This window comes from Drosophila sulfurigaster, chromosome 3 (genome assembly GCF_023558435.1).
Source record: "Drosophila sulfurigaster albostrigata strain 15112-1811.04 chromosome 3, ASM2355843v2, whole genome shotgun sequence".
NCBI classification, from domain to species: Eukaryota; Metazoa; Arthropoda; class Insecta; order Diptera; family Drosophilidae; genus Drosophila; species Drosophila sulfurigaster.
This window is the reverse complement of record NC_084883.1, coordinates 2603027-2628132: the sequence shown is the minus strand read 5'-3', so window position 1 is coordinate 2628132 and position 25106 is coordinate 2603027. Positions and strand designations below refer to the sequence as shown.

The 25106-nt window shown below is 39.6% G+C and overlaps 1 protein-coding gene across 1 annotated transcript in view; it reads left to right on the top strand.

Moving 5' to 3' along the window:
• The window catches only part of LOC133840428 (matrix metalloproteinase-2), an 89866-nt gene that overhangs the window by 21087 nt on the left and 43673 nt on the right, over positions 1-25106 (top strand). The window contains 2 exon segments of the mRNA XM_062272242.1: positions 2712-2813; positions 2955-3163. Of these exon segments, the coding sequence (XP_062128226.1) occupies positions 2712-2813; positions 2955-3163 (311 nt within the window).

The following is a 25106-nucleotide window of genomic DNA, read 5'->3' as shown; positions in this document are numbered from 1 at the left end:
TGATATTGTTTGCATGTATATTGCATGTTGCTGCCTCTGCTGCTGCTGTTCTGTAGGTGGCCAATGGCTATGGTAGTTATAGTCGGTTCCCCTGACTGGAGACGTTATATGAATTTCAATGTGCCATTGTATGTGATTGTGCGGGCTTTCTTCGTCAACCGAGTCGTGGAGTTACGGCAAACGTAACACAAAAGCAGCGTAACGTTAACGTAACCGAATGACGCCGACGTCGACGCTGACGTCGCTGAACGATGAACGATGAAGCTGAAGCTTGAACTGCAGCTGAAGCTGAAGCTGATCCTGATGGCTGACGTGTTGCAACAACGTGACAACTTTTATGACTATGACGCACTTTGTGACCAACTGCCGCCATTGACATTTCTTCCTGTTTTTCTCACTTCTTTTTGTTGCTATTGTTGTTGTTGCTGACAACAAGTTTTCCGTTCTGTTGCACTTCCATTGCTATAAGGGCTATGCAGTTATATAAAAAAGAAGGGAAAACATGCTTTAAAGTCGTGAAAGGAATGAATGCAAAGAAGCGTAAGTCATGTGGCATGTAACCAAGGCCACTGCTTCACCCAAAAGACGAAGACTATTTTATAGTCAATGACATCTTCACCATGCCAATTTAACTGAGATATAGACGAGGGCACATATTGGTTATATATTGGTCTCATATGTGATTCAGTTTCGCTATTTCAATTCAGTTAAGAAGTAATATTTTTATGCTATCTTAAATCTGTCGAATAATTTTAACAGCTTTTGCTGTAAAAGGTTTTTATTTTGTGTATCAAACTACTTCTATATTCAAAGTATACCATTAATAACAAAAATCATAAGCCAAATTAAAACTAAAATTCGTATTCAAACAATAATTTTAATGCACTTCGTTATTTGTATTAACTTATGAGCTGATACCTCTCATTATGAATGTTAAAGACTTGCTAATATTTTTATGACACGATTGCTAATTAACCATAAAATATAAATTAAATGAGCCAAGGGTAATTAACAATTAATTTAATCATTTAATATTGTTAACACATTATTTACCTGTTTTAATTCTCATTGACATTTGGCTAAATATAAATACTTGGAAGAAGTCTGGCGACTTTTGTTGTCTCTCTGTTCTGTAAATCCACGTATTTGTCTTCTAGTTTTATATGCTTTACACGATCTAGTCAGCCGCACCATTCATCAATCGATTCCCCAATAAATTCAGCTAATCGACACACATCACGTTCTTAACGTATATCCAATGAAATCTAAACTTGTTAACGTTATTTTCGTGTCGATGAATTTTTGTGAATCGACTTTACTTGGCTCTGATTTCAATGGTGAAAATGTTAATTTTTGCTTTTTTTTTGCTTTTTGCTTTTGTACCCTATTTATTTTTATCCTTTTGTGGTGAATTTTTGGTACAACTTGACAACAATAAAGTGAGCCAAATATTGAAATTTTTCCAAGTTGTTTTCATGTTGTTTTTCACATGTTTTCAATGGGTTGCGTGTGTGTGTGTGTGGGCGAAGAGGCGTGGCATGGAGTGTGTGACAATTTTCTCACATATCCGAAATGAAAGAGAAAATTTAATTTGCAGGTCACGTAATTTGCTGGTGTGTGTGTCACTGTGAATCTGTGTGCGAGTGTGTGTGTGTGTGCCACGCCTCCACTCCCTTTTCTAAATGCGTATGTGTTAGTAAATAAATTTGTCCGGTTGCTGAGCGTGTGTTCGTTTGTTACATGTAAAAATATGCAAATCCAGTCAACACATATGGCCAGAAGTCTGTTTTGTCGTCGTCGTCGTCGCTGATGTCGATGTCGCACACTTTACAGTTATGACTGTTTATTTGGTTGCGGGTCATGCCCCAAAAAAACAAAAACAAAAAAACCCTGGCAAAAATAAAAATATGCCCATCGATTGTGACCAGACTCTGGTTGAGGCTGAAACTGAAAAAAAAAGGATCGATGCATACTGTGGATAGAATACCCTGTTGCTTGTTTGATCGAATAGTATATGTAGTGCTTGCTTGTCATTAGCATAACTTTGAATATACAAGGGATTTCGAAATGAATTTATACAGAAAATAAAAATTGACAAATGTATATATATCACATTTTCAGTTGAAACTACAAAACTAAATAAAGCCCTAAATAAATTGAATACCTATCGTATTTTGGCCAGCTATAATGAATCCATGATCCACTTTATATCTTAAGATAATTACCCAAACATTTTCCTATATTTTTTAAGTAATGGAATTAGGGTCTAATATTTAATGGAATACATTCAGCTCTAACTTAAAAGGCCCAATCTCACAGTCCAGCAAGTCCTTAACTTTAAAGGACTATCTACTTTTTTGTGGCATACTTTTTGGCTTATTAATGTAACGTTAAACTTTGGTGTTGTTGTTGCGGCTGCTTCTGCTTCTGCTGTTGTTGCTGTTGCTGTTGCTGTGACTGTTGCTTTTATCATTAACTTTATGCATAAAGTTTTTTATGCTGGCATCATTTGCCGACGCGCCTACATTAAGCCAACAAATAGTTTTGGGCTAACAACAAACTGGCAGCCATTTCAGTTGGCACACTTCCCTAATGCATCTGTGTGCTTTGCTTATGGGCCACACTCTGCATCCCCTGCATCGTTTTTATTTTCGGTTCTTTTTCTACTTATGTTACTTACAAATATTTCCATCTTTGCTTTCCACTTGCAGCACAATTACCTCATGCAGTTTGATTATCTGCCCAAGTCAGACCTGGAAACTGGCGCTCTGCGCTCCGAGGAGCAGCTGATAGATGCAATACGTAATCTCCAGGTAGGTGCTGCCAACCAGATGCTGCTTCTCTCTGCCACATGTATTATGCACAATTTCACAACTAACATTTTGTTATTTCCTCTTGCCAATGCCGATGCTGTTGCTGTTGCTGTTGCTGCTGCTATTGCTGCTGCCTGTCAGGCTTTTGGCAACATTCCAGTTACGGGCAAAATCGACCCGGCTACGACCAAGCTGATACAACAGCCCCGCTGCGGTGTGGGTGACAATAAGCATGCGTATAATTTCTCACCGGATAATCTGGATCATGGCAATGGACGAAGCTTTAGCTCACGTGTGCGTCGCTATGTTCTACAGGGAGCCAAATGGGATAAAACAGATTTAACATGGAGGTGAGTTTCCCCATCAAAATTAGAAAATTAAGACAAGTTTGTTGGTAAACAAATAGTGAAATATTATTATATTAATATAAAGTATAGCAGAGAATACATATCTGACACTATACAAGTAAAGTAACTCTAAAATTTCAAAATATTCATTATTTTAGTATATTGATATGCCAAATACATCATTCAGTATGTTTTTTTAAATATATATTGATTTGGTATATTTAGTGAATATGGGCAGCATTCATAGTCGAGTACACTCGACTTTAGCTTTCTTACTTGTTCTTTTAAAATTACAGATTTTGTTAATACTGTTATAAAGTAAAACATTTAAATTAGACAAAAGAAATCAAGTTCATTGATATTATTAACCAAATTTATCTATCACTGTATCTACTATTGCAGTTCTCTCTTTTTATATTTTGAACTTAAAAAGTTTTGTTTTTATAAGACAACTTTTGAATTTGTCATGCTATTAATGTATTATGTATTTGCTGTCAAAATAATTGGCTTAAAGCTTGCCAAACCTTTGGTGTTAATCGACTGTTTGATACTTTAATCAAACTGCTGCATTTTGAGTAGATAAAATTGGTTTTCATTATGCATTTTCTCACACAGTTGTTGCCAAAGTTGCTCTCCCCCTCGATCCCTTCATTCCCTTCGATCCCTGTGCCCTCCTGTGGATGCGCATTTCAATTAAACTGCATGCAGTTCATTAATTTTGCAACGCTCATTTAGACGGGAATTTATAATTTTATAAGGCAAGCTGTGTATCCTGGTATCCTGACAGCAGCTACTGTGCAATCGGTTCGCTCCCCATTCCCGCTCTTTCTATCTTGTCATGTCTCTATCTCGCTCACTCCTTTTAAGAATATGTCCTGCGCATACGCGCGTTCAATTAATTCAAAACTCAAACGTAGCGTAGCTTGTTAATTTTTATTACAGTCATTGCATTTTGTCAGTGCGCAAAAAACTGAAATCCGCCCACACTCCCCTCCCCACCCCCTGAGGGTGGCACGCCCTGAGTTGCATAATTTGATGTCTAAAGTGTGTTTTTATGTAAAACAAGTCGCTATTTTTGTTGCTGTTACTGTTACTGTTGTTGTTGTTGTTTTTGTTGTTGTGTGTATTTCGTTGTTGCTATTTGGTTCTTAGCCATGCGTAGCGACGTCTGCGTGAATTGTTAATGGCTAAGTTGGCCTGCTGTGTCGGATCGGAACTGGGATTGAGGGTCGAGCTGTTAGATGCCGGCGAGTGGCGGGTCGCCAAGTTGGCGCATTCATTAAACACTTTGCGCCAAATTGAATTTTATGATGGCCAAAAAGCGTTGGCAGATTGCTGGCGTGGCTTCCTTGGCGTTGCGTCCTGATTGCAGCTGTCACTTTTAATGTTGTATTTGATTTTTAATGTTGCAGCTGCATAATTGCGCGTCAAATATGCAACAGACAATGAATCCAGAGTCCAAACTTCCTTGCAACTGAAGCTGGAGTAGCAAACAGCAGCCGAAGTTTAATTAGCAAAACACTAAAAAAAAGTGCTGCATACTTTTGGGTGGCGCGCTAAAATGAGATTACACATACGGCGCATGTTGCAGACGAGTGACGACTTGAAGAAGGCAGCTAAAGTAAAAACAAAAGCAGCTTTTAACAGCATAGAAAACCCACATGCAGCGCTTTAATTATTTCTTGTGTCGTCTACGCTTAATTGGCCATTAAGGCTATGGCTCCAGAGGGTGAAGAGCGAAGGACGAAGGACGAAGGAGAGGGCGCGCAATGGTTAGCAGCGGTTGGTCAACGCACATCAAATTGACTTTACATGAAATATACATATAAAAACAGTAAGTCGCGTCTCTGTCTCGCAGTCTCTTGTCTGCTCCACACTCTCTCTAGTCAATATGTATTGAGTGACCTGCTTTTTTGCCTGGCTAGCTGCATGAGCTCTCGCTTAATTGCGAACAAAGGCAGCTGCCACAGAGTGTGAAAGGGAATGTTCAGCACAGGAACGCAGCAAGTGTTTTTCCATTTCCGGCGGAGTGCGCAGCATGCAAATTGCCAAGCGGAAGTCGTTTTTAGTATTTTGTACTCATTTTGTTTTCGCGTACACACACACACACACAGCCACACGAACACACAACCACACACACACACACACACATTTGCAGTGACGAGTGACAACATCCTGACCAGGGACAAAGTTGCCGCGTGCCATTGCAAATGCCTTGAGATGCGAGTATGAACTGAAAACAGAAATTGCCGAGCGAGACAGAAGCACACACACAACGAGAAAGAGAGAGAGAGAGAGAACAAGAAAGAGAGACACAAATCAAGTGACAGCAGCAACCGCAACTAACGGAAGCGCCCAAAAACTTAACTTGTGCTTTGGCCAAAATGTTTAAGCCAAATTGGCAATTGTTTTGCAATAGAGGGTAGAATACTGCAGCCGACAAACTGCAAATGAAGTCCTGCAAGTTGCCACTAGAGTACAGTTTATGCAGTGGGGGAGCATTTGTTTATCAACTGTTGCCACTTTGTAAGGTGTTGAGCAAAAGTTTCCCCCTGCCTTTCACTCCTACTCGCATTCGCTCTCGCACAAAAAAAGGACTTCAATGAGTCTTAATTAAACTTGTTAACTACGCAAAAAGTCAACAATTGCTGCACTCTCCTTGCCACACTTTTATTTGTCGCTAGCCTTTTTGACTCTTTTCTGTTTCGCATTGACAAAGAGAAAAAGGCAAGAGAGAGTGGAGAGAGGGAAAAATAAAAAGAAAGAGAACCAGAAAAAAGTAAGATAGCATTTTCCATTGTTCAAATTGTTATCAAATGAAGCTGCCAGTTTAATGCATCGGCAAACAATTGTCCAACCAAAAATGGTCCACAATACGCTTGTTTTTCTCAGCTACGTTTGGCAGCAAAACTGGCAAAAATGTTGATAAATGCAATTCTCACATTTTGTGAAATTCGTTTCAATTGTTGCTTAATCAATTTCTGTGCGGTCAATCAACAATATTTTACAGCATACTTTTAGGCCGTTGCAGAATTATAATTATGCATTACGCAGCAGCTTTGTTGATACGTTTTCACATTACAAATCATACAAAGCGGCATGTAAAAATCTAAATAATTTATTGAATTTATTCACTTTGTTATTATTATTTTCTATTAAATTAATTTGGGGCATAATTGATGACTATTGCTTAATTGGTTCTAAAAAGCGTTACATGCTTTTAGGCGGCTATTGAATTATGTTTTTGCATTGCATTAACAAATAAAATTAAATGCCAAATCGGCTTAATTGAAGTATTAAAGAGATTTTTGTTACTCATACGACCTGTTGTCGCATTAAACTTTCATTCTGCCGACAATTGGCAATGAGACAACAAAGTTGCTCGCTGTCCACGCTGAGCAGCCGCATTAATTGACACTTTTGTGTGTGCAGCAGCACTGTGGCATTAATAAAGCGTAACTTGCAACGCAAGTTGAACGCAAGTAGTGCGCATTTGTTAGATTTTTAATAACATTAATAAAGTGCACAAAGAAGTCAAAGTGCTGGGAGCACGCTATGTTCCATGTCCATGTCGATGTCCATGCTCATGTCCAGGCTCTCGGCACGCACAGGACGAGCTAAGGCAGACCACACGGAAGACGGAAGACGGAAGGAACTGGCAATCGAGTCACATGGCCAAGTTTGCGTTTATGCTTATTAGCAAGCAGTGCTGGGCTGTCGTGCATGCGAGCCATTAATACAATGCAACAGCTCAAGCTGAAGCTGATGCTGAAGCTGTTGCTGTTGGTGTAGCTGAAGGAGTGAAGCGCAGGAAGCAGCGCCATCCTTTTAGTTACAACATAAAGAAAACGTGTATGAATGTCTTCGGCATTGGCTCTGTGTGTGTGTGTGTGAGTGTGTGTGTGTGTGGAGCTCATAAAAACGACTGCGTACATCATCCAGGGACCAGTCGCTCACTCGTCTTCTGTCATGTTACAATGATAAAAAGTAATTTTATGACGCACTCACTCACACAGCGAGACCTCCAGACTGCACTTATTGGTTCGAAAGCGTTCATTGTCTTTGGCAGACGCACACATCCTGTGTATCCATCCTTTTGTAATGTTTCTAGCTGGCATAAAAGGCAAAGTGCACTCTGCACGGACACGGGGGCGTGTAACTTGAAACCTCTAAAGTTCCTCACTCTCTTCATCATTCGCTTCCCCTCGCTTAGCTTAAAGACAACTCGTAAATTTGCCCCGAAATAAAAATGGCGAAAAATTCTAAAATCGTTTTGAGGCGCTGCTGACTGGATTTTAATGTCATTTGCTGCAGCTGTTGCAAGCAGCGCAGCGCAACAACAACAACAACGCGAATCTAAAGCAAATTGCCACAAAAACCAAAAACGAGCGGCAAAAGGGTTAAGAGAAAAGCGGCGCTTAAATCAATTTCGTTTTGGGTTTTGGGCAGCACCCGAAAAACCAACATGTGGCAAGTGTCATACTGACTGCAGCTGCAACACGCCGCAGTGGCCGCCAAATGGCTGTCGTGTGCGCTATTTCCGTTTCCGCTCCTGCTGCTAGCTTTTGTTTTTAATTTGCGACTGCTTTTTTTTTGCGCTCTTTTTTTGTTAAATTTGTTAATATTTTTTTGAACAACGCGTTTATAATAATTTATGCACAAAATAAAGTAAATCACACGCACAGACTGCTGAGTAGAAAGTGCGTGTGTGTGAGAGAGAGAAAGCTCGTTAAATGCCGCAAACAGAATATGGCAATAGTTTTATATCCGAATTGCTGCTGCTGTTGCTGCTGCTGCTGCTGCTGTTACTTATTTTTCAGCAGTCATTTGCAGTTGCTGTTGCACTTTGTCTGCCCTGTCTGCTCACACTTTCGACCCAATCTCTCTCCCTCTCTCTCTCTCTCTCTCTCTCTTTGCTCTGCTCCGCTCTTCACTTTGCTTTTGGCCAGTCTAATGGACGTCATTGGCCATAGTTTTCTGACTTTTTTGTATGCTGTCAAGTGCTCGCACTCGAAATTATTATCTGCCATTAATCATGGCTATAATGTTTTGGCTGCTGCTATAAAATGGAAGTGTACCAAGTGGATCCCACCGAGCGGCGTTATCCAATCCCAATCCTCCACAGCTTTCTCCACTTCACTCCACTCTTTCTCGCCTTTGCCCCGCAAGTCAAGAACTTGAAATGACAGCGAAAAGTCGAGGGTAGCTTTTGCCAGAAAGCTTGGCCAAAGCTCTGATAAATTAATGGACTTTTAAAATTGATTATCAGGTGTAAATAAGGTTAGTTAATTTACACATTAAACAATATTGTGAATTGCAAATGTTATAATTTTGTAATTTTGGTTACAATTAGAGTATAGGGCAACTTTTGTCAAATTCTTACGAAAAGCTCTGCTATATTAATGGACTTTTGAAACGACTTAACATACATATTTAAATTAAAATAAATATATCTGCTATCTAATAAGAAAATAAATCTCAACTGGAATATTTTTATGAACTGCAAATGTTATAATAATATGTAATGTTATTTAAAAAAACTTCTCTGGCTGCCCTCTTGTATATAATTTTCTGCATCACTTTATTACAGTGACAATTATTTTAACTGCAGGGCATTTTTATTACGACAGTTCTTGTAGTTATATTTTCGTTTTTTTATATTTTTACTCTTGTGCTCTATCCCCAACCGTTGCTCCCACACTTTCCCCTCTCTCCCGCACTACTTGACTTTGTTTTTTACAATATTATACAGAGCAGACGTTGTGCAGCAGAAAACGAGTAAAAAACCTTAAAACAACACAACAAAAGCAAAACGTTGGGCTATAAGGTATTGTAAACTATACATAAATAACAAGCTCAATTTAGGCTCATATTAAAATGGAAAATGGAAAATAGAAATGAAAGAGAGAGAGAGAGAGAGAGAGAGAGAGAGAGAAAGAGAAAATAGAACATTTTTCTGCTGACTTTGACCAAAAAGGTGAAGAAGGCAACCAAAACTGTGTCAACATATCAAAATGTAAAACATGTGTGTATAGTGTGTGTTTGTTTGAGTGTGTGTCTGTGTCTGTGTGTGTGTGTGTGTGTAAAGGATTGTTTATTCTTACACGGCCGACTGAGTTGAGCTCACTGTCTGAACTTAGACACACACACACTTTTGTATTTATATTCATATTCATATTCGCATTCGCATTCGTATTCGTATTCGTATAAAATTTATGACATGGCATATTTCCTTATGCTGGCTAAGGTTTTGCATTTTACATGAATTCCGATAGGCAGAGATCCTTTTGTCTTAACGCTCTTACGGCAATCTGATACAGGGCCAAGGTGTAGCATTTCAAATTTAATAACCCACCACATCGGCAACAGCAGCAGCTACAACAATAACAATAACAATAACAACAATAACAACTACTACTTGAAGTATACCTACCGCAAAAATTGTATAAGCTGCTGCTTCTGCTGCTGTGGCAAGCTGCGGGCAAATCCAAAAACTCGAACCTGATGCCCGAAAAACCCATTGAAAAACCATTTAGTATAGCCCGCAGGCCTCCATACAGAAAACGTGGGGTGCTCATCAGCAAGGGAATTGGGGAGGAGGAGGAGGAGCAGGATGGAGAGTGAAGAGTGGGAGAAAGGCTGATGGGGGTTAAGAGTAACCAGTTCTCAGACTTCCAGCTTCCAGCAGCTTCGCCCGGACTCTCGGTACGTGTCAATGCAGTAAGCAAAGTTTGTGTGTGCCCAGTTTTCTTTTGCCGGCCTTTTTGGTTTTTAAGCCACATCAGTCAAAGCACCGCAGCAGCAGCAACAGCAGTTAGCACACACATCCACACACACACTTCGGGTGACTGATGCAATTGGGCATCCTAACGGTTTTTGGTCGGTAGCAACTTAACACTCACAACAGCTGCTCTGCTCTGCCCCCTGTCATTGCAATTGCAACGGCAGTGGCAGAGGCAACTGTTAGTGCAACTGCCACAGCAGCCTTTGCCTTTTGCTGCTTGCACATTTCGCATCAGTTTTCAGTGTTGCTGCTGCAGTTTTGCGTGCTAATTTGGCATCTAATTTGCAGCATGGACAGCAAATGAGCAACTTTCAACTGTTGCCATCTGATGTTGCAGCCTGCTGCTATTGCTGCTGAATTTGCTTTTCTGTTGTGCTCGCATTTTGAATATGCTTTCAACTTTCAAACCATACGAAATGAGTTGACGCCAGCAAAAGAGAGGCGACGAATTTTTGCACGCCTCGCAACCCACAACAAACCTCATTAATGCCTCATATGCAGCTTCATTTGACTGAGCTATTGCTTAGCTATGCAACAAGATATAGTACACATATACAAGCGAGTTGTTTTGGTTTCAATTGATGGCAGTTCACAGTTCAATTTAGGGTTTAATGTTGGGATTTAGCCATTTGAAGTAGTGTAAAGTAAACGAAATTGAATTTGCTGAATAAGTTCGTTTGTTCATTCTTGATCAATGAACTAGCTCGTTCATTTCGTTCTTTCGATTTTGTTGCCAACATTGTTCATCGCTCTATTTCGTTCATTATTTGTATACGATCGTAGTTTGCTTTTTTAAACTAGCCTCGCTTTAAGCATACCTTTATTTTTATAGGTTTCACAAATATGTTTGCATTTGTATTTAACATTTGAAAGACACATAATAAATACAAAATAAGAGTTGCCACATCAGTTCAAAGGCACCAGATCGCCAAAGAACGAACAATCGAAAATGGAAGTTGTGAACATGAACGAACTTATGACATGAAGTGAACAATTGAGCATGAACAAACTAAAGAGCAAAACTGAACGATGAAGGTGAACATATTTGTTTTCGTTAATTATAGTGTAAAGGTAATTTTAGTTCACTCTTACTTAGTTCAGTGCTTGAACAATCTTTTCCTACTCAACATCGATGTCATCGATTTACCCTTCAATGTTGATAATTAACCGTTGAGTCTGACAATTGTTGTTAAGATTTTTTTAGTTGCGTTAAAGTATATACTTATCTGAAAAGCACAGTTAAGAGTTTAACCATTCACTCGATGTTAACTAACATTCAGTCCTTTAATGAAACTTTACATATATTTAGTTGTTGATAATTAACTGTTGAGTCTGACAATAGTTGTTTAAGTAATTAGACGATTATAGCACTGTCGTCGTAATCCGTGAACGCAGCCACTTTGAATTCAGGACATCGTGACGCACAGGCAACAGACAGGAATAAAGTATGTACCAACTTGCATATATAGAATATGTGCTACATATGTATGTCTGAATGTATGTATGTATGTATGTATGTCTGTGCTTTATACTATGTAGGTTGGCATCGACGTAATTATGTTTGCTTACGTGAACAGTGTCGTCAGCAACAACAAGGATGTCAGCTATGTGGACAACACCAACAATGTGGCTTGAAATTTGACACTTTCACAGTTGGTCAGTTGATTTGCTCGCTTGCCCGCCATGGCCTCTCTGGACTCTGCGTTTCACCCTCGTCCTCGTCCTTGTCCTTGCCCTCGTCCTGCGCTGTAGTCCTGAGCTGTTTGGCAGCGCCCCAGCCAGTCTGCATTTTGTTAGATTAATGTCCTGCTCAATCATCAATAGGTTCAGCGTACTGCGCCGTTTTGTTTGTATAGCACTTGTTTATCGTGCTGGCTCTAGTCCTGGTCCCGGTCCTGGCTCTGGTCCTCGTTCCCATTCCCATTCCCATTCCCGGAACTTCCACTTGGGCTCTGGTAACGCTTTTCTTTTCTCGAATTTGGTTTTTTTCCCGCTTTTTTTGTGGTTTTCGTTTCGTTTGCTGCGCTTTATTCTATTTATTACAGCTTTCATTTTGGCTTGTGCATTCATCCTTTGCTTTGTTCTTTCGTTTACTTTTAATTCATTTAGGTTTTCTTGTTGTACATTTTGATTGATGACCACTTTAATTGCGGATATTAAATGACAAGCGAACGCCGCCCAACCATCCAACCATCCAATCTTCCAACTCCCTGCCCTCTGTCACCTTAGTGCCATTTTGTGACTTCTTTTTCGCCGCTCTAATTTTCCACTGGTCAACTAACTGCTGCCCGGTTTGCGCTTTTATCGATCGATCTGAGTTCTTCTCGTAAATATTTTGTATATGGAAGGAAGGTTGTCTTCATTCCAATGGCATCCCTCGATGCGGTGTGGTGCGGTGCGGTGTGGCACCCATTTGTTCAAACTCTTTCCGCACCGCAAATAAACAAAGTTAATCAATCTGAAATCGACTGCAATTCGACGTGTAGTGTGCAGTTGGGTTTTTAAGCTATTTTAATTAGAGATTTGTCGGCAACGAATACACAGCGAGTTTGTTGAATAGAAATCAATCACAGCATTTACTTGGCACCGCTTACCTACTGAACGAAACTAATACTGCTTTATTTAAAGTCCTTCATTTGCATTAATCACCTTCCTGAACATTTTCGCTGAATACACTTTTAACATATCCAAAGCTCTGTAGATGTCAATCGGTGTCTTAATTATAGCACAAAATTGTGTCCTGTATTTTATTTCACATTCTAGACCCTTCACTTCAGATTCACAATTAAATATACTGAAAACTTAATTTTTGTACTAAATTGTATCCAACCATAGATTCTTAAGTGTGCCCAACTTTATCTATTCTTATTAAAAGTTTAGTATGTAAAGATATTCTTAGTATTTAAGTAAGTATTAATATCCACGCCAAAAACTAGATGTTATGGCGATGACTAATACAACTTTATGTTGATAACTTAATCACGTTTTACAGCACGCATAAACGTATTTAAATAGGCACAAGAGTTCAGAGCTCAGATGCTGTTTTATTCCTTTGATGTGGGCGCTGAATACTGATGACTTTGCCAGCCGACAAACTAGAACTGTAACTGTGCGGAAAGTGGAAAGTGGAACTGGGCTATAACTACGTAATAATTCTAATGAAAAATGTCGAGCTGCAAATGTGATTAGTTGCTTTGATTGTCAATTAAAGCACAACAACAAATTTGCAGAGGGGAAAATCTCGTTAGTGTGTGCGCCTTATACAGGGTATACACCATATACTATTTAGTATATATGTACTATATACTATATATAGCATATTAATATACTGTCACAGTTGATGATGAGCGAATCCTAATTAATTTTGTAGTGTGTGTGTGTGTATGTGTGCGTATATATTGGTGTGCATTAAATGACACAGCAAATCAGTTGGCTTGCTCATTAGGCACATTAATTGATAAATTGATATTGGCTGGACAATGCCAGAGGGCAGATAGGCGTTAGGCTGGCCAAAAGAGCTAGGGGGTAGAATACCAAAGACGAACAGAGTTATGAACTGAACTGAGCTGACTTTATGACTTGTTTGCCCGTAGTTGTATGTGTGTGTGTTGGGTGTGCATACACACTTGAAGTTCAAGTTGTTAAAAGTCGCAAGCTAAAAGATAAACATCAATTCGAGCTTGCCTTTCGTCCTGTCTGGCTGTCAAATCGAACTTTGATTTGATTTGATATTTTTCGTGCAACTTTTATGCGAACTGACATAAAGTTTGGCTCTGTGGCCGCAACCCCAAAGCTCGCCCACAACAATCAGTTAATGCAATGCAGGCTTGCAAAATACTATCCCGAAAAAAATGTACATTTTCCATGGCAGTAAGCGTTGCTGCTTTCACTACCTTTACCGTTATTTTGTGGCTTGATTAATTGTTGTGGGTTTTAGTGTCAGCAGCAAGTTGATTAATGCTTTTGTTGTTGTTGTTGCTCTGCTCTCTGTTTGTCATTTGTAGCGAGCCTAGTGTCACCAATTGTTAATTGTAGTTAAGCGTTTTAATTTTCATATGTTACAACAACACCAACAGCGACAGCAAACATGAACAACAACAAGCAGCAGGTTAAATGCCACAATGACACCATGCAAAGCAAAGCAACGAAAAAAAAGTACAGCCGAAATTCCAACGGTTGCCGAAAACGAAACCGAAACCTAAACCGAAACCGAAGCCAAACCCGAAGGCAGGCAAAACGAATTAATTAGAGGATGCGCCTGCGCTTTGTCAGAGAGTGCAGTGAAGAGAGAGAGCGTGAGCTCTTATAAAGCTTTCGTGGTGAGCTTTGGGATCAGAACAAAGCACAGCGCACATGCGAAAGCCCAGCACAAAAGTCTTATACTAAGCGACGCGTCGAATTCATTCAAATACGGCAGCACAGCTGGCTGAGCCCTCAGTTGCTGGCAAGTTGTCGGTGTGAGTGGTACAAAAATATTCTGGAGCAGCCGCAGCAACATCATCAACAACAGCACCAGAATTTTGTGTGTGGTGGCAATCAAAAGTTAAATTGCTGTTAAATTAATATGTTGTGGCGACGGTGGCGAAGAAGCGATCGACAATGGGAACGTTGGCGAAACACTCGAATCAGCAGCGCATTCAACGTCAGCGTAATCCCTGCCACTTGACAACAACGGAAACGACAACGGTAACGACAGCGACAGCGACAACGAGACCGAGAACGAGAACGGCAACTTGACTGAAAGAAAGTCAGCAGCTCCATGGTGCTGGGCTTTTACAATGGCCCGATTAAAAAACAAAAAAGCCAAGCGCTGAAGTGCTCAAGTGTTGGCCAAGTCATTTGTGCGTTCATTGTGGAGGATCTAGCTCGAAGGATGACGACGAATGGGACAACAAGAACGGCGCCAGCTTAGTGCTGCAGCTCCGTTGTCGTCATATAATGTCTGCTAATATTTGAAGAGTGCGCCGCATTAATTGACATGAAAGCCAGAATACAAGAAGCAGAAGAGGCAACAAGAAATGAAGAAGCAAAAAAAAATAGAAGAAATTAAAAGAAGAATGAGGACCTTCGCAAGTTTGCCTAGACGTGAACTGTCCTTTGGCTTTAGCTTTGGCTTTCGCTGTGCTGCTCTGACTCGGCAAGCTCACTTCAGCTAGGTAAGTGCGCTGGCTTAAGCCTAAGTCTACTGTCTGTGTGATTGTGTGTGCTTGACTAAGTATGAGTGTAAATGTGTGAGAGAGTGTGTGAAAGTGTGAGTGTGTAAGTGTGTTGTATCTGTTGTATTTGGTGGCAAGTTCGAAGTGATTTATATGCCAATAAATGCACGAAACGGGCGCATTAATATTGCAACTGCTTCAACTCTTGCTCGCTTTCGTTCTCTCTCTCTTTCTCTCTCTCTCTCTATTTCTCTGCCTTAGCACATTAGTGCTATATCTCTCACTCCTTCCCACTCTAGTTTCTCATTCACTAGTTTATGGCAAATTAGCCTGGCTTGTAATTTAGTGTTGCATAGCCAATCGGGCGCCAGGCACTAAATTACATAACGCCAGTCGACCATATGGTAACAAATAATATGGCAAATCGTTTGCTGCTGTTGCTGTCAATTTGCAAATTAGAGAGACACACACACACACACAAAAACCAAATGCAAATTTGTTTGTTTTGTCTCCTCATTTTTTATGGCCTGTTGTTGCCTGGCAATCAGCCATCAATTGTTTAACATATTGCACTTTAAAATAGGACCAAAGCAGAGGTATTATTTTATTGCTCTGATCCCATTTTTTTACTGTGGTCGTTTTGTTGTACTCTCTGTGGTGGCTTTGTGTGTGTTTGATTGTTTATTTGTTTGTGTTTTATATAATTACGTGCCATATTAAAACAGTTTTTTTCCCCTTTTTGAACGTTGTTCATTTTAAAAGTTTGCTTTGCTTTGCAAAAAAGAATTCAATTTAACTGTTATCTTTTTTTATTTGGGAAATACAAAAAATGAACATCTGGCGTGTTTTACTTTAACTTTTAGAGATTAACATCTGCATTACTTAAAATCATAGTTATTTTACCCTTATTTACCTATTTAAGTTTGCTTTAACACACATTTAACGTTGCCTACTTTTGGGCGCAGGAAGTTCTATGACCTCAAAATCTTTGAAATCACACATAAGAAACTTTTGAATATTAGTTAAAGCCCTGAAGGAATATTTATTCAACGGTTAATTAACCCATTTGCAAATTCTAGAAATAATTCCAGCGGCATCAAACGATTTTAGTCATGTTAATTAAGATTTCTTAGCTCTCACAACAATATCAAGAACAATATTAGCTAATTCGCAGTCAATTAAATTGCAGCCTTTATTCAACCTATGTAAATATTTGCCTCAAACACTTTTCCCTTCAATGGCAAATTCAATTAAAAAAAATAAACTAAGTAAAAATTGCCAAAAGCGTTTGCCTTGCCTTTATGCCAACTTCTTTTTTCGGCTAGGAAAAATCTTTTTTAATAATATTTAAATGGAATTACTTTTAATTAAGTCCGAAGTCCAGACGCGACCACAAAAGGCTGCAGTAACTACAACCAGTCCTGGCCGTCTAGGAGCCAAGCCAAACCAAACCAAACCAAAATGTTAACAGTCTCAAATTACCAAGTCGAAACAAAAAAAGAGCACGCAGAAAATGTAGCGCAAGGAAGTGATTAAAATTTTACTTACCTCTAGGTAGAACTGCCCTGTTACTGTTGCCACTTGCTGCCGCTTGCCCCAAGTTTTGTTTTCTTTTTTTTCTGTTGCCTTCTTTATTTTCTGGTGTCGTCGTGTTTTTTTTTTTTTTTTTTTGCTGCTGTTTTGTTTTTATAATAAGTAAGTATTAATTAATGCAAAAATGAAGAACTCGAACTTAAGTAGGGCTTCTGCTGTTGGTTCTTGTTTTACAAATGAGCAGCGCTTTGCAGTTTTTGAAATTTGAGAGCGTGACGCAAATTAAGATCCCGAAAACCGTTGAGGGAGCAAAGCACAGAGCACAGAGACGACTGCAGCGACCCCTCCGTGTCCATTCAACCAAAATGAACTTAATGAAAATGAAATTGACACCTCTACCTACGGCTACGGCGACCCTGCTTATAAGCAGGCATTCCGTTCTCTCCCCCATCGTTGACGATTTTTTCCTCTTTTTTGTATTTTATTTTTTTTTTGTGTTGTTTGCTGCTGACCACAGAGCTTGAAGTAAAATTATACGCACGTCTGAAGTTACGTGAATGTCGATGATGAGTACAGTGCGTGTCAATAGTTGAAACACACCAGCCATGAAGTTGGCAAACCAGTCGGGTGAAGGAAGCAGGGAGCAGGAGGAGGAGAGGGAGAGGGAGAGGGAGAGGGAGAGGGAGAGGGAGAGGGAGAGGGACCATGTCCTTCCACCATTGCTGTTGCCTGGCACTTCCTGCCTGTGCCATCCCGTTGACATTCTGCGTGTGCGGCCAGAGAAATGCTCATAAATCTTCTCATAGCTCTTCCCCCCCCTCCTCCAACCTCACCCAATCTCGACACCCCGCTCACACATTGTCTCTTTTGCTGTAGTGTGGCGTTATTTCGATTTCAAAACTGTCTGTGTATGTGCATACATGTGTGTGAGTGTGCGTGTGGCGACTTTATGTTTTATCTTGCTTTTACGCTTCCGAGCTGATGGTCCTGCTACTGCTGCAGCTTCAGCTTCAGCCTCAGCCTCTGCCTCAGCCTTCGGCAAAATATCCTTGTTGCCCGTTCCAGTTGCTGGCCAGTGCCCGAATTGTCTCCAGTTATTTCAGTTTGTTGTTTAGCTCATAAATCTGCTTATCTGGCGAGTCGTCGCATTGCTTGCGCACCGCCTTATACCAATGCCTTTTGGCATGTACTTTTCGCTCTCAATACCCTGTAATTAAAAAGAGTTGAGCCAAAGCGAATATTGTTAGTTTTTGGCGCAGCTAAAACAAAAAAACAACCAAGTGATGAATTCATGCGGCACCTGTTTATCGATCGTAAAATGTTATCGATTGTTATTATTTAGTATTTTTAGTATTATGTGCACAATAAACAGAAACACTCTGAAAAATACCACAGTGCGAAATTGATGACAAACTTTAATTTAAAAATTCAAACCAAAATAGAAAGCTTGCAAATATTTCACACTACTAAATTTCAACCAAATCTAATAGGATTTTAAATACTATTTATTAGAAAAGAGTTAGGGTATTTTCAAGTCGCATAAAACTTGGACACCGTTGCTGCTTTTAAGTTTTGTACTTTTTTTTTGTATGTGGCCAGATTCGTTCAGATTTTGGGGGGACTGAAACCAGCTGCGGCGCATTAAAGGATTTTGCAGCAACTTGACCCTGTTGCAGTCATGCATAAATTTGTTAGATTTGCCCATTGACAAAGCAACCAATATCCACACTCACACTCACACACACAAGCACACGCATACACACCACTATAGAAAAACAAAACAAGAAACGACAAAACAATATTGTGCCACAATTTCTGGAACCCAAAATGTTGGTCGAGCTCCTAAAAGTTATAAATATTTTTGGGAATTAATTAAGCCCTAACACAGGGCAACGATAGCGCAGTGGAGAAAGGAAAATGGAACTGCCCCCCACTCTCTTCTCTCTTCTCCCTTCTTCCATTCCCTTCTTCCCCCTTTAGGAAGCCAAAGCATGTTTGAAATATGCACGAAATGAAATTAGTAGCCAAAAGATAAAAACGTAATGAAATCAAATGCGGCCTAAATATTTTCGAGTCGTTTTAGTATCCTGTGTCCCAGCTCGGCGACAACAAAGCAGAGTCACGGCCAGAGCCAAGAAAATTGAAATATGTGCTCCTATAAATGGGTTGCAGTTTACTGGAGCGTAAAGTCAAATGCGCTAATGAAAGATTGTGAAAGCAAATGCGCAGCGACAGAAAAGATTATTACAGCATTTTGACGGCGGCAGATTCAAAATGAAGTTGGCAAGCGAATTATTTGATAAATTGATAGGACGAAATGGGAAAAGAAAAAGCTAAGAAAAATCATTTTCAATAGGTATTACAATAGATTAGCGAGAAAAATGATAAAAACTGATAAGAACTAATTAATTAAATTGCAAAAGTAATTATTGAATTGAAGTGTTTGGCATTATGAAAGATTATCTCTGACATTTAGTTACTTTGAAATTCTTCTACTGCGAATCAAAACAAATTTGGGTGATTAATTATGAAGTCTAAATCCGAACGTTGAATGCTTCAACTTTTTTGATTATTTTAGCCCAGTAGAAAACTACAATTAAACGTCAGTTCGTTGGCGTTTAAAGTCATAAAATGCACAATGCGGAGCCTTCGTTTAATTTGAATTTTAATGTGCGCTCAAAATTCTTGCATGTCCGCACGACGAAATTTTTTTTTTAATATTTATTTCAAATGGCCCTATGCTGGCAGTCAGCTGTAAACTGTTGGATGTTTGGGATGGCACAAAAAGGACATCGCCGCAGTTGTTGAGTCGTCTGCATACGTCATCGAACTGTTGACCGAGTTGGCGTTTGGCCAGCCATGTTTGCCTGTTGCCTGCCAGCTCTCCCTCTCTCCCTCTCTCTCTCTCCTACTCTCTGCTTTGCCTTCTGCTGTCAGCAAAACTGGGCAGAGATAGTGCAAAGGACACGCAGCAGAAGAGTCTCGGGGCTAGGAAGCTGTTTTATGCATTAAGGCGCAAAGTGTTGATAGGCAGCCGCATGGCACACAGCACAGCACAGTAGAGCGCAGAGCACAGAACAGAGATTTGTGCTGAGACAAGCAGTTGGCCATAAAAATGCAGCATGCAACGTGGCAAGCAGCTGCTGCACTGTCTGTCTGTCCGTCTGTCCGTCTGCAGCAATAGGCGGGGCGCCACACGAAGTGAAACATGTTGACCAAAGCAACAACACAACAACAAGAACAACAAGGGAAAGTGCTGCTATTACCTGATATACAAGAGCTGCTCCTTAGTCGTGATCCTTGAGCAACTCCTTCGCCAGTTGGCTGGCAACATTCATCAAACGCCACCATATTGAATCAACGCAGAATAATTGCTTTTTAAATGGGTTTTTATGCGATATGGAGACGCGCTCATAAATTCTAGCTGTCGCTTCACAGAACTCGCCACTCGCCACTTGCCACGCCTACTAGATAAACGCCCAGAGGCCAAGCTGCTGCCGCTGCTGTTGCTGCTATTTACTTTTTTATTTGTGAGCTTTAATTTTCAGATTTATGCTCGCTGCAGCCGCAAGGACATTTTTAATGAGATTTCTTTAGCCATTGCTCCACTGCCAAGGAGTGAGAGAGAGAGAGAGAGAGGGAAGGAGGGAAGAGCTAGAGATGGAGAGAAACTGCTGGCTGGCCAAAGAGCTTCACTTTTAAGCGATGACAGACACAGATTATGAGCCAAGCCAAAAAGTCACTGTGGTTAAGCAGCTGCTGGAAAAGTAAAATGGAAATGAAAGTGGAAATGGAAATGGCCAAATGAAGATGAAAGACGAGGCATGAAGAAGAATGAATGGGAGGCAGAACAGCAGACCAGAGGACCAGAGATGAATGAGGCTTGGGTGGGGATAAGATTGAAGATGCTAGCTACAAGTTTTGCACTTGGTTGAGTTTCCCCCGAAACTTTGCTTGTTGTAGTAAATTTGCGTTTAGAAAAGCCAACGAAATATGTTAGTGGCAAGCATATTTGATTTGTTTTCCTATTTTCTCTCTCTCTCTCTCTCTCGCTCTCTCTCTCTCTGGTGTTCTATCTCTTCGTCTATCTAGTTATTTCTCTGTCTTCCCCTGCTGTTTATTTCTCCGGAGACACCAAACATAATTGACTTATTTGTCAAGTGCAGTATGTCGTCCAACAGTTATTTCAACTGCAAAATGCAATTGCTTTTCACTACACTTAAAATCGGATTTCAATGCTGATTCAAATAAATTAGAAGCTAAATGCAGTATAAGCAATTGTTTAATATTTCAGGCTGTGTTTGACCTACAGAAATATAATTATGGTTTTCGAATAATTATTATTAATACTTGGTGTTGAATGAGTTACTAATAAAGTTAGTTCGTTCATTGCTGATCAGAAACTAGTTCATTCGTGTCATTCGTTCGCTTTGGTTCCCATTTTTTTTCGTAATAATAATAGATGTATAAACTTTTCGGTGGTATCGTGATATGATAATCCTTTGCCTGAACTGATTATGACAGATCACTCTCAACAAACTCATCACGAATTATCATCGCAACTTTATCACACAACTCAAAGAATATTGAATCGTTCAAAGCAAAATTGAAGCATCATTTCATAACTTTGCTGATTAAAATACTCATTCAATATCAGTCATTGAGTGGAAGCACTTGATTCAGGAAAAAACTCAAATAAATCGCATAGTTACTGCCTACTCTGCCTTGTGCCACTTTGCTTGCAACATGCGACAAACAAACATCAAATTGAGCGAAACATTTGACGCATAGCAACAATCAAATACAATTTTCATTAAGAACTGAATTCCAATAGATAGAGAGAGGTGAATAGTGAGAGAGTGATAGAGAGAGCGAGAGAGAGAGAAGGCTAGAGATTTGTCATCGAATGTTGTTTATGTATGAACTTAATTGAGTTCAACTGAAAGTGTCAACTCATGTGACACACAGCTTCAATATGCGATACGCAAATGAGGCAGCTACAAATGAGGGGAATGAGGGGGACGGAAGCGGGTGGAGCGGGTTGTCGGATTTGTTGTGTGGAAGCCTGGCAGATGATGATTTGGCGCGAATGGCGCTGGCATTTAACTGCGTGTGTTGGAGATGGAGATGGAGAGTTTGTGCTTTTGATTAGCAATTTGTTGGCATTGTGTAAAGTTATATCACTGCATGATAATTGCTGTCATCAGGCAAACGTATAAAAACGAGACTGCATTTAGCATATCCGCTCGCAGTGCGGCCAATTCAAACGGAAACGGAAGTGTAAATGCCGCAGCGAAACACATACAAAACCCAAGTGCTATCTGTGTGTGTGTGTGTGTGTGTGTTAAATGCTTGTCTGTCTGTCTACAATGTGTGTGTGTGTGTGAGTGCGAGTCAACTCTTTTTGAGCGCAAGGCGCATTTATAATTAACATAATGATGGCATTTTGCTAAACAGCGTTTTCCGCACGACGCTGCTGTTACACATGTAACAAAAACTCACACACACAGAGAGAGACACAAGCACACATACTCACACACAAAGGACACTTGAGTGTCCTGGCATACGCGCTGCATAGTTGACATGAAATGCCAACTTAATGTCAGAAAGTTAACATGCCACTTGAAATTAACAAGCCCACCAGTCCCAGACCCCTCCTCGAACCCACCCAACCACCCAACCACCCAGCCACTCACCCACCTGGCACACAACCCTTTTTGCCTGACGCCATTGTTATAACTTCTCATGTGTGTGTGTGTCCTGTGCTTGAAGTGCTCGACGTGCGGCTCGTCAGGTGAGCCGCATTAAAAATGTAGAATTTTCATCTTTTAGTCAGCAATTGTAACGGTTTTTCACATTCTTTTTTTCCCCCTCATTTTTTTTAAGTGCCTGCCTGTCTAAGTACTCAAGTGTTTGCAATGGGGAAGAGATGAGGCAGGCGATGAGTTCTCTGCTGAGATGGGGTTTAGCATTGTTTAAAACTGTCGCGCACTTTTGTAACCGCATTCGCCCCTCCCTTCAGTCCATCCCTTGTTCTGCGCTCAGTTATTAATTTATGCCCACACACACACACACACACACACACTTCTCATATTTAAATTTGAATATATTGCGTAACTAAAGATACACAACTGATTTATGCACAATAATCAGCTCATTTTGATTTGGCTTTCGGTCTTCGGATATCTGCATTGATAGCACCATCAACGTCGTTATCTATATCTCTATTGATTACTCACAAAGTTTTCGTTTTTTTCGTTTTTATGGTCGTCGGAAAATTTTTGCCAGCCAATTTCGTTTCACCAAAATCCAGGGGAAAACGTGCTGGGAAAAACTTTCCGATGCATTGGGAAAAATGATATACTCGCACTTCATTCCAAACTTGCAAGCATATAATCCGGGATGATTGAAGTGCAGTTTTTGTCCTTTGTTTGCATACGTGGCGGTAAGTGCTTCTACTATGCTCGTATATGCATTGCGATCCAGCAGCTAGCTGATTGCGTTGAGGGCTTTATAAATCTTTAAGTTGGCAGCTGCTTGAATAGTTGAGCGCAATCCGGACTAAAATTTATACAGTTGCATCACGTCACGGAAAATGCACAAAGAAGCGAAATTTATTGTGTTGTGTTCATAAAAAGATAACAAAATTCGATGGGTTGTTAACTTAAATGTAATTCTGATTTTATGCATGTTGATACCAAATTCTGTTTATCTGTGATGCGCAGTTAAGTAAATCATAAAGTTTACTTTTTTAAAGTGATACAAGGTAATACAAATCAGACGGCTACAGTAAAAATATACCGAAATAATATATTAAAAAATAAAATATATATCGAAGGTACTACATTCAAAATTGATTACAAAATATACTAGCCAATGCACAAAATTTACAAAAGGCTTTGCCATATTGATATACTAATCCATAAAAAATATACCATAGAATAGTTGAGTTAAGAAATTCACTCGGTGCGAAAGCAGTATTGTTCTTAACATTTATCCACAAAATACATAAGTGTACCAAAAGCCTTGACATACTGATATACTACTACATTCAAAATATACCATAGAGTAGCTTCGGTTAGAAATTCACTCATATTGTTAGAATGAAATATTTTCAATCGACCCATATTCAATGAGGGCAATGAGGTGCGATAGCGGTATTATCTTTAAAATATACCAAATTAATGTATCAAGAACATACTGAAATTTAGAAAGAACTTGGTATTGGTACATTCAAAATATATTATAGAATAGTTGCAATTAGAAATTCACTCTTATTATTAAAATCAAATAATTTTAAACGTCCCATATTCAATAAAATGAAAAATGTGCGATAGCGATATTATCCTTAAAACATACCAAATTAATGTACCGAGAAAATACTTAAATGTAGAAAAATCTTTAACATTTTGATAAACTTCCACATTCAAAATGTACCATACAGTAATTTAGATTATAAATTCACGCATATTATTCAAAAGAAGTATTTTTACTCATTTTTTAAATAATTATGTGCTAATAATCAAAATGAATGCTAGGAAAATGACCTAAGCCCTTGTAAATATTATTAGAGAAATCGGCTTAAGTTCGTAATTATTTCACATTTAATTTGATTTTTCGACCTGATTTGATGATGTATTTCATTTTCAACGATGTCAGAGCGAAAGAAGCTGCGAAATGAAAGCAAATATGAAGCAAAATTGCGTACACTTAAATACTTAGATCTAATTTAATATTCACATTTCTAAGCAACGCACAAAGTACAAGAAAAAATTAACTGCCATCGTTTCGCTACGGCTCGAAACGAAAACCCAAATTGGTCGTTAGCACATTGAGAATGGTTTCAAGCAAAGAGCGAGAGAGGGAGAGAAAGAGAGGAAGTGACAGCGAGGGGATGATTGTGGGATGGTTGAGGTCGAGCCCCAAAAAGGTTGCTGTAAATTACACGTGACGTGATGATGATGATGGTGATGGTGGTGGAGTTTAGGTTCCACGCTTTGGCAATGCCAAAATGATCATAAAATTAGCGCTGAAAAGTAAAACATATGAGACGCGATTTGAATTTGATACCATTAGCTTCATTTGGCCAACAGCCGACTCGTTGCGTTGCTTGGCGATTGGAGTGAGACAAAAATGACGCACCAGGCGCCAAAGTCATTTGCATACGCGACACGACACATACGCGGGGGTTGAATTTTTACAGCTCTGCACTTTTTATTGATGCCTGCAAAAGAAAAAAAAAAAGAGGAGCACAAGAAATTCACGCTGACTGGCATACTAAGCGAGTTTTTATGCCTCATGCTGATAATAATAATAAATACACACACATACACAGAGACGGAGAGACAGACACCTACATTCGCATACCGGTATAATTATGTGGGCCCCGATAGCGTTAATTATGCAGTGTCCCAGCCTAATTATGATTTGTTGCCAAGCAGCAACGGAAGTGAGAAAAAGCGTTGCCTACTTT